Below are 18,427 nucleotides of genomic sequence, written 5' to 3'. Positions count from 1 at the left end.
GACTCGGTTTCCTTCTGATGACCACATTCAACATGAGAATGTGAAGGTAAATGGGTTTGTTTTGTAACTTCCTTCTGTCAAAGGTCAAGTTGTTGCATTTAGATTTAGAACAAATACCAGTATCATTGTTAAGTCATACGTTTTCACCGCAAACTTGGAAATGACTGACTTTCAGATATTTAGCACCAGGCATCGTATATCTAGAATTGTATGATTGCTTTTGAAAATATTTTTTTTTCTCTCTTTCAAACATAAAATCTATACATTTAGAGGAAAAAGCTGACATACCTCCACTTTTGCATCAACTATGAAAGTCTAAGTATTCTTTTCTTACGAGAAGTGACATTACATTGAAATTCAGGCATAAAAGTGAACTTAACTTGGTCTCCCTCTGACTTTGGGAAAAGAAAAAGAGAAGGGGGGGAAAAAACAAGCTCATCAAAATAAGCAGGGGTCAGATATCTGTGTAGTGGACACGCATGCAAACCAGGAGATGTGTTCACAGGTCCTGCAGTGTTCATCTAAGCAAACAAAAAGACGATTTCAGTCGCTACGACAGACGGACGAGGGTCTTCCCCTGGGGCCGCCTCCGATTCCCAGTGAGAGTGTCATGGAGGAGAGCAGTGAGGAACAGCAGGACGTTATACTGCATGTCTGTCCACTCTCACAGATTCTTCCACGTTTGATTTTAGCTGTGAAAACATTGCTCTGACACCACAGAAGGTACAAGAACCTAATCATGTCAGCACAAGTTAGCCACGTGCATTAAATGCAGCTTATATGATTATTTTGACTCTGAAAAGCAAGATAATGATAAGTAAATGTGGAATTTCTGTCAACTCTATCAACAACTATCCACCGAGCATGTAAATGACATATTTGCATGTTGTACAGAGTGTGAAGCCTTGGCTTTGTTAGAAAGAACCACAGGTTTTGCAGCTTAAAGCATATGTTTATGTCTTGACTTACATTCATGGTTGAAACAATAACTTTTCAATGAATCATTTTAAAACGTGTAAAACTAATTGACCATTTGGCACACGACAACACCACAACAAGTGCGCTCGGTCTATGTTTGTGCTGTTTCGCCATGTCGGCCGCACACTTCACTAATTCCAAGCAGAGAAACTCGGCGTAGCATAAACAGCATTTACGCGCTTCCTCCCATATGAACCAGCAGATGAGTGCGGTGTTGACAAAACGTCACCGCACACGTTCCCCTGCCAACATAGTGGCGTTTTCCATGAATGGAGAATTACCAGTGTTGTTCCAAACACACGGCATGCAGGGTTTCAGGTGTTACTTCATCAAAGCGTGACTACACTGGGGTTTTTCAGGAATGGGCAATCGTAGTCTCTACCTTTCACACACATGCAGAGAAACGTAGCCATTATAGGTTGGATTTTAATAGAATAGAAATACTTTATTCACCCCCAAGGGGAAATTGTTTCAATTGTTTAAGGGATGTATTCATAAAAATGTATTAAAAAGAAACTTTACATCCCCAATGCGACCCTACACGAGACATCTTTAGGCCTTGGATTGATAGAATGTTAATATAAAACTGCATAGATCAGTCTGACACTGTTTCAAACCTCAACTTGAACACAGCCGAGGAAAACACGTTAGATTTAACTTTAACTCCCAATCTCCAAAAGTGACCTTCCATCCACTGTCCTCTCACTCTCTCTCAGGCCTAAGGCCACATCTCACTTTTTCACTCCATGGGACAGAAGAGGCTCCAGCCAACCAAGAATACATGCTGGCACACCAGCACGCACACAAAGACAGATACACTTATGTCCACAACCAAGGACAAAGGACACAGAAAGGCACACACTTGTACACGGTTTTATGTGAACAGCCGTTACTTCCAATGAAAGTTCACTCTGCTGTGTCAAAATGGACTCGACACGCGAGGTTATTTCTGTCCACTGAGTGGACTCAGCAACTTTGTGGGGTCACGGAGACTGGCAGGGGTTCTTTTTAAGAACGACGTGAATCTTAATCGGCCTTGACGTGGAATCCATCAGAACTTACTGAGAGGTTTGAGGATGCTGTTGCTGGTCTCATCGTTGTCCGACTTGTCAAGGGTGCCCTCCGTTGACCTCTCCTTCCTGTCCTTGTGGCCGGTTTTCCGACGGTGACGCCTCCGACGCCGGTAACTCTTGGGCACGTGCACGCCGATGTAAATAGTGTGGTGACCTGCAAAAATAACAGAACAACAAACAGCAGATGAGGTACTCCGCTATGATGCAAATGAAGCACCTGAAAATGAAAGATACAAGCATATCATCCCTGTTAGGTAAGGGCATAATAACACGTAACAACTACATGATGTGACCACAAAAGGAAGTGAGTTACAGTAAATAACCACTATTCACATCTGTTCCGCGGAGAACATTCTCCCGTGGCACCCCCAACATGTCAAAGACAGCGTAACGCAGCCGGGGTCAAGGTTTCGGTTCACTGTCAAAACAAATATTTGGACAGAGAAAGTAGCATGTTGCAGTGAAGATGGCATGACTGTGTCCTTCTCATAAAAGCTGGCATCACACCAACAAAAAGGACGTGTAGTTTTACAGGTCGTTTCGCTGGCGTAGCATCATTAAAGACAAGTGGACCACACTTTATGCCAATAACACAGACATGCTGGTCATTTGTCTTTATATATATGTACACTATACACTGTACGTGTATGTGCCTCTGATTCAGCACATTAGTGACAGGCTGGTGACCTGTCTATCTCTCCTCTTTTATCCTTCACTAACTTATTTGACTACTGCAGGTGTGAAATAGGTTTTAGCTGATTTGCACCAGTATTTCATGAAAACTATTCCAAATCAGATCTCTGATAAAACTTCTGGTACAGGCGTTTGTCAAACACCGAAAGTGCTCCCGAGACAAAAGGCTCTGTGCGATCAGAGTCGAGTGAGACACGCTGAGCCAAAGCCAGCACATGACCCAACCAGGAAGTGGCTGAACTCCTCGACATAACAAACAATGATCTCTCTTGATGCACAACGGCGCTCATTATTCGCTCGTACCACAATGCCTTGTGTTTTAGGGGTTCATCTAAATTCACTGATCCCGACGATTCAGCGTGACACGCAAATACTGAACATCAGGGACGAGGGAAGATCCAATACGCTTTGTGCATCGTTTCCTCAAAAAAGGGGGAATGTTTTACTTTATTTACTGCTTCTGTGCCTATGACGACCACAGACATACACTTGTAAGGTGCTTTTTTTTTATCATATACTGTGATAATAATAATAATAATATAAATATAATAACAGTGGCATATGAAGAACTGTATGGGAAACATTTCACAGCTTCTTCAGTGAAATAAAGTCAAAATGAACAAAGACAAACGAGAAATGGAGAAACATTGTGGGAGAGACGGACAGACGGAGGCAAAGAGACAAAGACAGAAGGACTTTTCTGAAAGGAAAAAAAAAAAAAGAAGACCGAACCAGTATCACCCACACCACACCCCTCGCTGAACTTTTGGTTCAACAATGACGGCACCTGTCCCGTGTTTATATGATAACATGAAAACACAGGGAAGGAGATCAATCGAACGTGGCGAAATACCCCGCTGGCGTCATTCACCGTGAAAAGGACAACAAAAAAATGTATCCTAGAAAACAAAACTCAGATGGAGCGAGTTCAGCGAGACGGTCACAGCAGGTTCAACTAAAGATGGTGGATTTATGAGCTGTGGTGTTAGGCTATACTGTATCAATAAAATGGACTTGACTTGACTTGAACCTAACAACATAAGACTGTTTTACCAGGCACCCAAACGTTGCTAATTTGCTTACTTGTAAAGGCAATGAGAGATATTTTTGAGTTGTCTTTGGCATCGCAGTTAATCTCTGTAACACTATAATCATCCAAACATTGGAAATATGAGGCTTCTGTGGGCTCAGGCTAGAGCTATACTCTTCTATACTGGAGCTACTGTATTTTAGGAGACCAGCAATGTGTGAATAGTTGTGCATGATGTGTGACAGAAAAGTATTAATACTTATATTATTATTTAAAACTTATATATTATATTTAAAGTGTGTTAGGGCGTGTCCAACTCCTTTTGCTAGTTGCACAGCCTGTAATCTGGGCGGACAGTGAGGTGCCGGTGCAAAGAGGTTGTATTTAGTGTCCAAATCATTTCTCGGGGTATTTTTGGGCAGCACACCCATTAATTTCAAGTTTCACTGGATTCACGTGGTTCCCTTTAATGCAGGAAACTGGAGATGTGAAGTGAACTTGAAGGCGCGCAAGAAGATTATCTTAAATTACAGGTGCCTGGTCCTTGGTCAGTGGATCCATCAACAACTCCATTAGATTAGGGGGTGGGTCAAAATATCGATTTGGTGATACATCGTCATCCTTCCTTGTGCAATATGATAATCTATACTATACTCATCGATATTTTAATTAATAAATTAAGTAAACAGTTCCTGCCAGTGTCTCTCGCCGGGCGTCACTGCTTCATGTCTCCTCACGGTGGCGCTGAGGGAAACTTGAGTGGAAGTTAGCTGGCTCAAGACGAGGGAGTTTACAGCGGGATAATGGCGGAGAAAGCTACGTTAAGAGATGCTCCATCCACATTCAATACATAGAGTTTATGCACTTTGTTCTCTATGTTGTGAATAAATAGAAAAATCCTGCACTTTTAACTATTCATGGACGTCTAGTCAGACAGGTATCGTGATATATCACTTTATGATCATCTTGCAATATATTGATTATCACAGTATCGTTGTATCATGATATTATTGGTATCGAGGACCATGTATTGCATATGGTATCGTACTGTGAGGTAGCGTGTGATTCCCACCCCTACATTAGACTGCACAGGATAAGGAAATACACCAACATTCGCTCCTGATTTTAACTTAATTTATCCCTTAATGGGAAGCGCTGGGCATCGTGTGTGTAACTACATGACTGTACGTTCATTGTGAACTGGCCTATGTTTAAATATACTGTTTAAATAAGCAGGAAAATACTGTGTCATTGACTTATTTGTCAAGGTATTTGTTGATTAATGGCACAATGATTTTCTGCTGCTTCAACATAGCAACGCATGTTGCAACCGCCATGACCACACCTCATCTTAAGACCGACGCGACCATGGACGCACTGATGTGCATTAGCCACCTACACAAAGTGGGTGCTGGCCATGAAAATGACCACTGTGCATTTTGGAACAGAAATTTATTGTCTAGGAACTCCATAGAAGCAAGATCCAAGAGGCAGATGGCTGGACGACGGCAAGAGGGGAACAGAGACGTACAGTAGACGGGCAGACAAAAGAAAGGCCATGTTGCCATTAGAGGTGACAGATGAGCAGTAAAGCAGAGGGTGAAGACGTTTGCTGAACAAGAGCCGAGAGAAAGAGCGAAGAGTAATGGAGGTGGAATAAAAAAACAGTTGAGTCAAGGACGATGGAAAGGAAGATTTGCACACTGCCAGAGCAGCTTTGTAAAAACGACTTCCGCTCCCTTTTTTTGGCCGTGGAGCAAGAACTTCTTTTGGAGCGGCCCGTTAGAACACGCAGTGAATGAAATGAGATGCTTGTGTTTTGCAGGGAGGTTTGTTTCCCTCACTAGATTTCTGAGGAGATGCAACGCCATTGCCAGTTGCCACAGTAACCACACTGCTGGGACCTGCCCAGTGGGGAGGATGGCAACACGCTTCACGGCACTATCAGCATGCTAATACTGAACGGCTTTAAATGTTACTGTTGAATGGAGAGGGAGAGATGTGGAGATGTGGACAACTGCTCTTATTAGTTTTAGAAGACGGTGTTCCTTATTGGTTTCTGACTGAGAGGTTAATCTGAAAACTTTTGACACTTTGAATGACAGAGTGGCGTATACCAGGGGTGTCAAACATACGGCCCGCCAGAGGGTCCAATCCGGCCCACAGGATGAATTTGTTAAAATTTCACACTAATCTAAACGTAATGTCCAATGCTCCAGATACCAGTGACTAAATGTTTGTGCCTTTATAGATCCAGTATGCTGTGTAAATAGTAAATTTAGGCATGATATTGTTGAAATTGCACTTATATTTCTCAAGAAACTTCATGTTTTGTAAAAATATCCTTCATTAAATGTAAAACAAAGGAGAAAAAACAAAGGAGTGCTTGTTGTTCATAGGTTATTATGCTATTATTTTACTATTTTTACTGGTCCGGCCCCCTTGAGATCAAATTGTGCTGTATGTGGCCCCTGAACAAAAATGAGTTTGACACCCCTGGCGTATACAGTGAGGACAGTGACAATGAATCTCTAAGTAGACTAAATTAATGTGCAAGTTTTTTAATAACCAGTCAGTTTGAGTGGTTCTCTAACTCACCATCTTAAATGTGAATAAATGATGCTCTTTTTTGCTTCTCTATGACAGATAAGCTAGTATCTTTGGTTTGTGGACAAGATAAGTGTTTCAGGACAATGTCATTTTGACGTTTGGAAAACACAAACCATTTTCTAACTGTTTTTAGGAAAAGTATTATTATTTGCAGACCTACATACAATCATGCATCACTTAAACATGAGGTCACAACAAATGTGTGTTTAGAAGAATAAAAAACATGTCGGATTTGCATAAGAACTACTATAATAACAGCATATATATCATAATTAACATACAGGCACTATTTTGAATGTGACCAAAATGATCAAATTTTAGAGAGAGGCAGCATAAATGTAAGATAAATACTATGAGCAGAATAATTGTTACTCAGTTGGAACGTCATATTTGGTGGTAAAAGCATGAACACGTACAGTTTGGTACTTTAAAAGACATAAAAACGACTGCACTGGACTGATTATCGTATCTGTAGTTACTCAAGGTTTTGATGTCAGTTTCAGTATCAGGCAAAAAAAAAAGAAAAATCCTTAATCAAGTGGGACTTAAGCTGTGAAACTAGATCATCTATTTTGATCATTGACGTTGTCTGTGACACAGGGTCAGACACCAAACATGTTAGTGGAATGCAAACACAGACTAAGCAGTGTCAGATTAAGATCATTTGGCCATTGGACCGAAAGCAAGAGCTTTATCTTGTACAATGTGGAAAATCTCAAACTACCTCGTCTCGTCTTTTTTTTTTTCTTCTTTTTTTTTTAAATCAGTGACGGTGAGATCAGTGGAAAGTCCACAGAGAGATTGGGACACACGCGGACACAGCTGAGATGCTGGTTTGTGCGCAGGAAGTTAGACGGAGTGAGTTCAAGCTGAGGTGACACCTGACAAAATGTTGATCAACAGCATGAAGGACACTGCTGAGCAAATTCTGCTCTGCTGTCTCTGCTGCATTAACCGTGTTTGGAAGAAATGAGCTGCTTAAACGACTTCACTTCACTACAAATCTCCACAAACCTATAGATCTTATATCACAGATAACAAACCACACATACAGCATACAGGTTTCACATTCATTTCTATAGCAGAGGTCCCCTCAGAGTTAATTAAGTGTTTTTGCGTCATAAATATTTTTATATTGTGAACTATCTATCGTTCCATATCAAAACAAACACTTTTATTTTGAAATTACGTGAAATATCATCACAAATATTGTAATTTCTGTATCTTTTTAAGTCAAAAAGTTTGACTTTTTTTTCACTCGACTGGCCCTCTACTGACCAAACTAGAGTGCCCTGCTCTGTAGAATGAGAAAATCAATTTGTAGGCTTCTGCAGCTTGTTAAAAAGTGGCATCTATCACGGTCCGCACATACGTAACACTAGTGAGGCAAGGTGTAATGCAGACTTAATACTGTATAATAGATAGATATAATAGATTTATACTGCATGGAAATCCATTATGTAAATGACTTAAAAATATATAACATTTTTGCCATTAACAATGTTCAAGATTAGCTATTCAAATTTCATAAAACACCAACAACAACAACAAAAAAAGCTAAACAGGAGGATGTTGGATTGTAAAACTGGTTCTGTGCCAAGTCTATTAATCCACTGGACTGGAACCAAGGAAAGTGTTATATTAGGTCCAGGGTAGTGTGTCACCACCGTGTCAGACTAACCTAGTTCCTCTAATTAGCAGTTACCAGGTTGAAGTTTGTTTAAGGTTAGGGGGAAAGAAAATGGGCACTGACAATAAGACAGACATTTTAACATAAGCCAATGTCCTCTAGTTGTTGGTTCTATACGTCTTCAAGCAAATTAGTAAGGTAAACACAGGATCACATGCTCTTCATTCTACATCTTTCTCCTGCCAGACTATTAAACAGATGAGGGTGGTCATGTACGTGCAGGAAGTGCATGCAATTTGCCAAATCCTGTCCTGAAGTAAAATGCATTTTAGAAAAAAAAAAAGGAAAGTATATCTCATTTGACATATATCTGAGAAATCTTTCAGAAATCTCACGTTCAGAGAGAATGTAGGTAAACTTACCCTCTACCTCCTCGTCGTCACACTTGTGCTTCTGTAAGGATGCCCCCCGGTCCAGCACCGCCTCGTCCTCCACCCTGTAGTAGTAAAAGAGGAAGAAAGACTGCTCACACTTTTCCTCCAGCGACAGCGTGGAGCCATAGCGCTTCGGCTCGTTCACCTGCAGTAAGTTCGGGTTGGGACTGGTCATCTCGACCCGTTAGAGACTCATTGACAACACCGTACGTGACCACCTCAGCATTTAGAGATACAAAATAAATAAATAAGAACGTGAACAATCTTCAAGTGTGAGGACGCATGTCGTCCTTCAGAAGGGCAAAGTGTCCAGCCAATGGGTGCAGTTTAAAGGATTTAATCTGATGGAGGAGGGTGAGGGAGACGACAGGAAGTCTCCGCTAATTGGGCGGAATGTCACAGGGACTGGTGTTTGTCATGTACAAAATGAAGTAAGTGAGACTAGAAACCATTCAAATCTAGTTAATTAGACACTGAATTGAGGTGTAGTGTTTTAATATTGCTGCAAAAAAACAACGTCAGAGAGAGAGAGAGAGAGAGAGAGAGAAAAAGGTGTTGTGTCTAATCACACACCCACACACACATGACAAAGCCTCACCATCTGGCAGTTAATGCCTGCCGGCCCCCTCTTCAGCACCCTCCACCTTACAAACAAGTGGGGCATCACATGTCTGTCTACTCATCCGCCCTTACAGGATTACGCTGGCTTTACTTAAGTGACAACACACACACAAAACCACAACAGGCTGGAGCGTCGGAACCTTCGCTGCCGCCCGAGATGGTTTCACACAAAAATGAACTCGTCACCTCAAAGTGGCGCTGCTGTGTCCCAGCAAACATCGACATATAGAGGATTAGACGTGTTTCGTTTGTTTCACTATGTGATGACGGGCAGTATCGAGGGTGACGACCTTAAATAATCCTTCACACATTAAAAAAATGTATTTGTTGTGTAACATCGCCACTGCTGAAGTCCTGGGTTTAACTCTGATAATATCCCCAACAAACACCAGCACATCTGCACATGCTTATTCAGCAACAATGATATTAATAATCAGTATTATCAGCAGTAAAAGTTGTAGAAGGAGGTGGAGGAGGAGGAGGAGGGGCGTCTTTCACTGTCTTGTGTTGTATAAAGTGAATGAAGAATGTACAGAAATGTTTCGCAACATTCGACTAATCACTATTTCTATCATGGACTCAATCTTCAAAACAAACACATACACCTTGGCCTATTTCGTGGAATTTGCTATGAGAAATAAAGATGTTATAATCATAAAAAAGACCTCATTAGTTGGGTCAATCGCTCTGTACTTATATGCTGCTGCTGTTAGTGTTGGAAATATTATAGTAGTATAAATATAATATAAATATAGTGCCGGTCGGCTCTGAACCCTGAAGTGTGATTTAGTTTTTAAGCAGAGGGGCTCCTTCTCTACCCTACCAACACTGTTCTAGCATCTCCCTCCATTGCCACCTATAGAAAAACTGAGGACATAACAAGTGAAACTCTACTGAGCTGACAGCCCAAACAGGTCTGCCCCCATTTCATGTTTCTACTCTGAACTTCACACATTCTGGCTTTATTTACCTTACGCTGTAATGAAAAGAGTATGAATATGTAACTAAAAATAATCAAATCTGTTATCTATTATTGTTAACAGTTTGCGTATTTATCTCTGCAAACTACTTACCTTACCGACTTACGTACAACTATTTTTTTATTTGTTTATAAAAAAATTTGCATTCACAAAAAAGAAAATAGCAGTGTGTAGCAGTTCAGGTTCAGGTTTTTGTAGCTGTGACACAAACAAAATGATAAACCTTGCCTTGTAATATACCGGTTAATAAAATAAAAAAAATAAACATTTTACAGTGATTTCTGAGTTGCATAATGCAGGAGAAGTAACTTAAAGTGATTGCCATTGATTGTGTTACCATATGTTTTCGTATTATTTGTTTGAATTGTGCAACATAACTGCAGACTGACTTGTCTTTGAATCTTCATTCACTTCTGTTAGGAGCTCATATCTTGTGACACAATATTACAATACTCTCTATACTTCTATGTGTGTTATTTAACTACAGTCAGACAAAAATGCCTTTTGTTTCAATATACATGAAATAAAAAACATATACATTTTTACAAACATACAAAAGCTGGTAACTTTCATGGGACCTGGTCTTAAGTGTGCTATGAGTTCTTGGGAATGTCCTTTTAACTTTTAACAACTGTCTACTGGGATTAATAATAAAATACTTTCTAACCGCATAATATTTACACTGATAATATTTTAAAGTTTTTGGCATGAGGCGTAGGAAGAATGTGAAAAGAAGAAAACCAACGAGGGAAAGAAAGAAAACTAGACAAAAAAAGTCTACATTTGATCACAAATATAGGGAAAACCTTCAAAATACAATAGGCTGTTACTTTGCACTCGTGATTGTAAATTAGCAGCTATCTGTTTGTCACTTCACAGATACCATATCAGCCTCCCTGTCCTTGTAAGGCCAACTATAATCTGTATGTGTAGTTTACATCCACTATCTTTGTAGAGAGGAGTGTTCTCTGTACCTGCGCTGATGACACTCTGTGTCTAAAACATGGAGACATCAAACAGTCTTCAGCGTCATGGTGTACAGTATCTGTCCATCACATGAGATATGAATAAATGTGTCCAGGTCATGTGTGTCTTGTATCCTGGACATCAATCAAGTTAGCAAAAATGTCCTGGGCTCATCAGATTGTCATAAAACCCACAAGGTGAAAAGATCACTGCAGTTTGTTTATTAATGGACTTTAGCCAAACCATAGTTTTCACTATAAATGAGGTTGGAAAAACAAAATCAGGGAGTCACAAGGTTTTCCACTGCGTACCCAAAATAAACACGGCTCACGTGGAAAGCAGAGAGCAGGATTCAGCTATTTGAAGGATGAAATGATGATCATAATAAACATCAAACATAATTGTACTATCACTTTCTTCTGGTGACTTGTCGTGTGCTGTTGATGTAAGGCTCTCTCCACAGGCTTAGACTCGAGCTTGTTTTATGGATCTCAATGATAATGATGCTGTGTCGCTCCCGGGTTGCCAACACTCGATTTAAAAAAAAATGCATAAATGAATGTGATGCACAGCCACATTTGTACTGTATGTACAACTGTATGTGAGATTTGTTCTTCTTTGAGGCAACGATCATTGCAAAGCATGTACATGGCTGTTCGTGTTTGGCTGCATGACCTTTACATAGTTTAAACCCTGGGGTTTGATTACACAGACCATTACACAACTTACTCTTTATTTACCTCAACCTAAAAAAGTCTAATCACCTAAGGAAGTGTCAGGGAGAACAAAATGTCACGTTTCTTTCAGAGCTTGTGATAGTCACACTTTTGCCCCTCGTGTTATGCATCGGACATTGTTTTCAGGCTCCTGCACACAAACTCAAACTCGCTCAATGAAAAGTAAAGTCTGCACAGAGTGATCACCTTGTTCCAGTCACTTACTTCTTGTTGCCGCTCATCTCTTCAGATTACAGTGAGATACAGCTCCTTCCTTACAGAATGTGCTGAGCAGAGTGGATCACCAGAGCTGCTGATGTTTGCCCTGACAAAGGAACACATGGAGAGGTCATTTTCGCTGCTTCCTGTACGTAAGTAAAAAGTCTACATCATGAGACAAAACCAAAGACTATTACATAGCATGGGTATGAAAGTAAGACTTTATACACCTGCTGTTAGCCTCAAATTTGGAAACTCACATACATGTTTAGACAACGGTTATTATATCAGAACCACAGGCACACAACAATGAAAATAAACACAAATCTCATGCTGATTCTGTTTGTGCGACGTGCTGAGAACTGCAGTAGTGCTGTGATAAATGCCAGGGCAATTTACGCACAAGCGTTGGCTCCAATTATGTAACGCTTGAAACCACAGGAGTTTGGAGAAGAAAAAACGACCATAGAATCTGCTAAAGTCAAATCCAAGTAGTGTAGGTGTTCCTTTGAACCTAAAAAGCAAATTAGATTCCAGGTGCGCATTTACGCACAGCCTAGGTAAAAAAAAAAAAAAAAAAAAAAAAAAAATCAAAATGTGTCTAAATGTGTTAAAAGACACTGAGGAAAGGGTTTAAAACACAGCTGGAAGCAAAAGAACATAAATCATGGTGATTTATAAGTAAGACGCCTCCTCAAAGTGCGCACGGCCTTGAGAAAGAACTCCACGCGGATAAGTTGTATGAGCGCCTTACCGCTGTTTCTGTTATGTGTGGCTCCCCGTGTGCGTGTGCGCGGCTCCCGTTATTACCCCTGCGGTGGCATGAAGGTAAAGAAGCGTCCCGTCACATATCGGGCAAGTTTGTAGGCAGCGTTGAGCGGCGGCTGCGTTCAGCATGCTGCCTCCTCTGTCTCCTGGACCATCCTTCTGTCAACGCCACTCCTCCGGTGGGAGGTCAATCTGCTCCACCGCCGCTGCACCATCATCCCTCCAAACTATTTTTATATTCTATACTCAGTGAGAGCAAATCATTACAGGCTACAGCTGTGGCCACAGCACACCTAGTTCAACATGCAGCAGCCAGCAGTATGTGGACTTTACTTAAATTGTGAACAAAAGAAAAGGTTAAAAACAAAAGAATCAAGAAATTCTAATAATAAATTATAATAATAATAATGATGATAAATACACGTATTATCCTTAAAGTATCACTGATTGTGTACACTGTGTACATGTTTTCCTGCTTGCGCCAACAAAAACTGACTGTTGTGTATGTTTTGGCCTTTAAGCCAATAACACCCTCTTAAGACGCATTTCAGGATTATTGCAGTGTCCTCAAACTGGTCGCTGCTTGGACACGAAGTGTTTATTTATTTATTTGGAGTATTTTGAGTCTCCAGCGCCATCTGTTGGAGGCAACATGTCAAGACCCAGTGGCTCTCATTGATTTCTTGGCAATTTTGGATCGATAGGAGAACAGCCACACACAAAAACACAAACATAAGACCTGACCAGTTTCTTTCTATTGGATACAGATTGTTATATTATATATGTTATATATTATATATGTAAATATATATATATATATGTAATATTGTCTCGTTTTTGCTGTTTTCTTAAGGTCATTTGATTTGAGTCAATAGAAAACAACCTGTTTGCACTGTTTTACTATGAGTTACTGCCGCAGCACTGGCAGGTCATAGTGGTCATTAGGCTTTTGATATAAGATGAATTATGTGTTACCTTGAAAAGAAGAATTAAAAACAGCATCTCTTCTCATAAATGGAGATTCAAGATTCTATTCAGTTCAGCCTGATTGCCATTATACCAAATGTTGACCTGTAGAGCAAAATGAAATGAGCAAATTTGTCTCTAGTGCAGAGTGAGACACATTGGCTTCAGCTGACTATAATGGCCTCAGTCAGCTTTCCTGGTTTGGATACACGTGTTTGCCTGAGAGTTGAAGAAAGCGACAGACGGACTGCGGTCTGTGTGACAGGGGTCCGTCACACACACACATCTGCTCTGAATCAGGGCACGTTCAGACTGTAGAGGGATTCATCAACACTTGTTTGCTGAAAACAATGTCAAACCCAATTCCACAAATGAGCTATGAAATCAAAACAATGACCATAGAGAGGCCACGTAGTGCTTAGTCTCTTGCCTCAATAAGTGTTGCAAGGGTTGGTATCTATCTATCTATCTATCTATCTATCTATATACAATACCTACATATGTCTGTCTGTCTGTCATGTACACATAAACCATGTTTGTTGTGTAACCTTTCGTTCTCTTGAGTTTGCATTTCTCAAATTACAGTTTTTCTCAGTTGCTTTGGTGCTTTTCTCAGATCAGAATGAAAATTCTCATAACTATTAGTTCAACCTCCACAACATTTAGTCATTTGTGCACATCATAGTAGCAATTTCTCCTTCCTCTCAACAAATTGCCAATGCTTTTGGACATGTATCAGTTGCTTTCATACAATTCTCTGCTGTTTTATAACATTATCATTTCGCTTATGTCATGTCAGTCAAAATGAACTATACTTATAGATGCTGAATAGTCGTTTCCCAATCAAACTAATAGTCTTCATTTCATTGCTTGAGTCATTACATACAAAATTCTGTCAAGCAAATGGCGTTGTCATGCAGAGGGTGGATTTCGCCACTCCAGGAGATACTTTCCTCGCTGCATTGCAAGGGATGACATGACGATATGTGATGTAGATGAATAAAAATATGAGAAATGCACTAAGTGCTGTGCAAATGTTAATAGTGATGTGAGAAAAGCACCAAGGTGAAAAACTGGATCATACACATGCAACAAGGCACTCACGTTGAATGTCTATGACGATCAAGGTTAAACTTTATTTGCTCAGCATGTTAAATGTTTAAGACACGCTCTCTGATACCTGATACTTTTTGGAAATTCGGGGCCTGTTGCCAAAACAAAACCCGGAGAGAGACTTGTGATATCAGGAGTCTTAGCTGCCTCAGACATCATTAATCTGAACTGTGTAGCCAGAGACTGATTTGACACTTTTTTTTTTACTAAGCTGATGTGAAGTTTAAATTTCCTGATCAGTCCTTTATGTTTTAAAGACGTTGCGCTGTCATGTTTAGTATTGTATGTTTTCGTACTTATATTTTCCACAAGTTGAAATTTGTTCTCAAAACAATGTTTTATGTTTTTATTCATAACACAAAATATTGTTGAGGCTGACGTAACTATGACATGTCTGAGAAGATTTAGAGTGAGAGGGGAATTTTCCCTCATACAAGAGTGTATAATGCAAAACAGGTGCTGTTTTATAATACATGTACAACCTCAAGCATGTCAGCAAATCCATGTTTTCCCCGATACATGAAGTTTTATTTGTGGGAGGGAAAAGGCAGCATTGTTAAAATGAAAAGAGACACAAATCCTCAGCTTAGCGATTGAGCATTTATTTCAAATCTGAAAGCCTCCCTTGAGGCATTGAGATTTGCATTCTCATCAGCATGTTGGCAATTATTTCTACAATCTGATGCTGCTGGTTAGATCCCTGGTGTCTTTCCACAATCATTTGTTTTGTGCCAGCGGCTTTTTATATAAAATTGTTCCAGGAACTTTACCTCCCACTATGTTCTCCGAAATTCTTCAAAAGACATAATCGCCATGTGTTTATAGTCGAATAATGAAGGCAAATAACGACACAAAGTGGGTAATATTAATTATCACAGTGAGTGGGTGTAGTTACTCACTATGTGGTTACTCACTATCAGTGTTTGGCATCTTACTTTAAAAAAGTAATTAGTTATAGTTACAAATAAAAACGTAATTGAGTCGGTAACTCAGTTACCACATTGTAAAAGTAATTAGTTACTCAGCAAAGTAACTGACATTATTTGTTATGTTCTATAACGCTATTACATTCTTTAAAATCCTATATGTCAAAGATGTTTATAATACCTGAATGAAGAATAAAACCCCTATGTACAGTATTTTAGAGCATTTGGTATTTATTTGAACTCTGAATTGAAGGGCACAATTGACACACAAATGTTAACTTGGGTAAAGAGAAACAGTAGTAGAAAGTAGTGCAAATCTCTGTATCTGTATACCATTGCACAATAAACAGGGCACTATCCAACTCTTAAATATTCTGTAAAGTAATAAAATTACATATTGACAATAAACAATATTCACACACTTTGCATTCAAGTACTAAACCAATACACACAAATTCTTCATTAAGTTAGAGTTGCTCGAGGTTGACGTGGACAAACTCCTTTTCCCCGGACATAGTGTGCACGTTGTACTGTTTAATGCTACTGACTTTTATTTTGATACACCGGAAATAGGAAGTACGTCATTACATGCTAGGATGTAAACAAACAATAAAGTGGGGCTAGCAGAAGCTCCCAAGGAAACTGCGTGTATCTAAATTTATTGACGACATAACAAGTCACAACACACGTTGCATATATATATATATATCCTTTTGACCTCGGTAAGGGAGAAGTAGTGTCGATATTTCCACTTAAAAAACGCTACGCTTCCCTGGCTCGTCGCCATTGTCTTAGAGCGTGCAGTGAGACCAGCCAATCATCATCGCATTTGTAACGGTGTCGTCATCAATCATCTCCACCCCTGCTCTCTCCCGTCAGCTGACGTGTGGCTGTCAGACAGCCCGACACCGCTGCGCTTCATTCAACCGAATTGTAACACAAGTAACGCGCCACTTTACATTCTCAGTAACGGTAACGGCGTTGCAACGATAGGAAAAGTAATTCATTAGATTACTCCGTTACTGAAAAAATAACGCCGTTATACTTAAACGTCGTTACTCCCAACACTGCTCACTATGAGACATGACATGTCATATTATGTGTATCTTTATTCAAACAACCGTAGACTTAAAACGCTGATATTTGTGATATATTTTTCCCTGTATTTGTAGCCCTGAGAAAGCCGCTGATGACAAACCACATCTATTCTTCACATTGTTTTCCATGACAACTAGTAAATTCAATTTGAATTTTTATAGCACCAAATCACAACATACATTATCTCAAGGCTGTTTACATAGTAAGGCAGAAACCTTTACAATATTATAGCGAGAGAGAAGAGAAACCCCAACAAAATTGTTTTATTGTCTTTTTATGTGAAGCACTTTGAGAACCTTGCAGCTCCTGTAAAGTGCAAACATTGATTGATTGATTGATTGATTGATTGATATGCCTCGGCTGGTTGGGGTGAAAGAAAAAATGAGGGAGAGAGGAGAGGCGGGTGGGAAAAATGGGGGCAGAATAGAGAATAGGAGCGGTGTAATGTAAAACTATTTAATTTCTGTCAGGATGGTTCTACATCGGTTGTGATATTTATATAGTATTATTTTGTCATTTATCTAAATAGTAATAATATTACTAATAATAATACAATAATAGCATCACATTTTGTTTTTGCCCTCTCTCTTATTTTAACTTACTTTTTAATTGTGTTAATGTGTTTATTATCCTTTAAATGTGTTATTCTTGTGTTCTTATCTATTCTCTGTCCCAATTTGTTTTCTTGATCATTTTCTCTTATGTCTAGTGTTTTACTCTTCTTGCTGTGTCATTTGTACGTGTTGTTCTGTAACCGGCTGGCATATGTTAAGGACAATTTGTTGTGTGCCTAAGGTGCATTCAATGTGGTTTGTGTTGTCATTTATGTGACCACAGGGTGTCAGCATTACTCTGAGTCTGAGAACCAACTAAATTAGTTGGTGTTTTAGTATTCATGTTTCAGTTATGTTTCACCCTGGTAAATCCCTTCAGACATACATAATAAACTCACAATTACTTATTCACAATTATAGTATTTCATGATGGCTAATGCTACAGTGGTACTGAACTGGTTTACTGTCTTTTGGGTTATAAAACTGAACACATGACAGGTATTTTGCCTGCAGTTTGATTTCCAGCCTTGAGTTACAGTTTTTCTCAGCCGCTTTGGTGCTTTTCTCACATCACTATTAACATTTGCACAGCAGTTAGTGCATTTCTCAAAACAATTAGTGCAAACTGCAAAACCTAGTGGATAACCTGCAAAAGCACGTCACTTGCTCAAAATGAATAGTCCATTCCTCAAAAGCAAGTATTCATGTCAATGAAACTGCCAGTGTCATCAAAATGAGAAGTCTTGACACCGTCGTTTATGCACAAGAGTCAAATGGCTTTGTCAAGTTTTCATTATGACAGTTTATTCTCTCAGTGTTTTCCAATGCAAAAAAAGGTCAGAACTCGGTGACACTACCTGAAAATGCTCAAGACAGCACTATACACTACTTGTACAGTCATTTGAAAACTACAGTAAAGTTACACATTGCTGTAGTTAGGGGAGTAAATGAATACAAGACACTGAATACGTACGTTTCACATTTTTACTGTATATGCTCTTTGCAATTCTGCAGGATTGTGCAAAAGAAAAATACACTACAGTCACTTATTT

General features: G+C 39.5%; 1 protein-coding gene across 10 annotated transcripts in view; it reads right to left on the bottom strand.

The window, feature by feature from the left end:
* slc4a4a (solute carrier family 4 member 4a) overlaps positions 1–12,857 on the bottom strand; it is a 48,774-nt gene extending 35,917 nt beyond the window's left edge. For 2 of the 10 annotated variants that reach the window (XM_058635764.1, XM_058635766.1), the window contains exons 1-4: positions 12,705–12,853; positions 11,957–12,056; positions 8,437–8,510; positions 2,041–2,205 (exon numbers count right to left, since the gene is read on the bottom strand). In XM_058635764.1, coding sequence (XP_058491747.1) covers positions 2,041–2,205; positions 8,437–8,510; positions 11,957–11,973 — 256 coding nt within the window. In that variant the 5' untranslated portion in view covers positions 11,974–12,056; positions 12,705–12,853. Of the gene's footprint in view, positions 1–2,040; positions 2,206–8,436; positions 8,649–11,956; positions 12,057–12,704 lie in introns of those variants that run through there. The other 8 variants (XM_058635759.1, XM_058635761.1, XM_058635763.1 and 5 more) reach the window with 8 other exon arrangements.
* Between the last annotated feature and the right edge of the window lie 5,570 nt (positions 12,858–18,427).

This window comes from Solea solea, chromosome 8 (genome assembly GCF_958295425.1).
Source record: "Solea solea chromosome 8, fSolSol10.1, whole genome shotgun sequence".
In the NCBI taxonomy this organism is placed as follows: domain Eukaryota; kingdom Metazoa; phylum Chordata; class Actinopteri; order Pleuronectiformes; family Soleidae; genus Solea; species Solea solea.
Note: the sequence above shows the minus strand (reverse complement) of the source record. Positions and strands in the feature narration are given on the sequence as shown.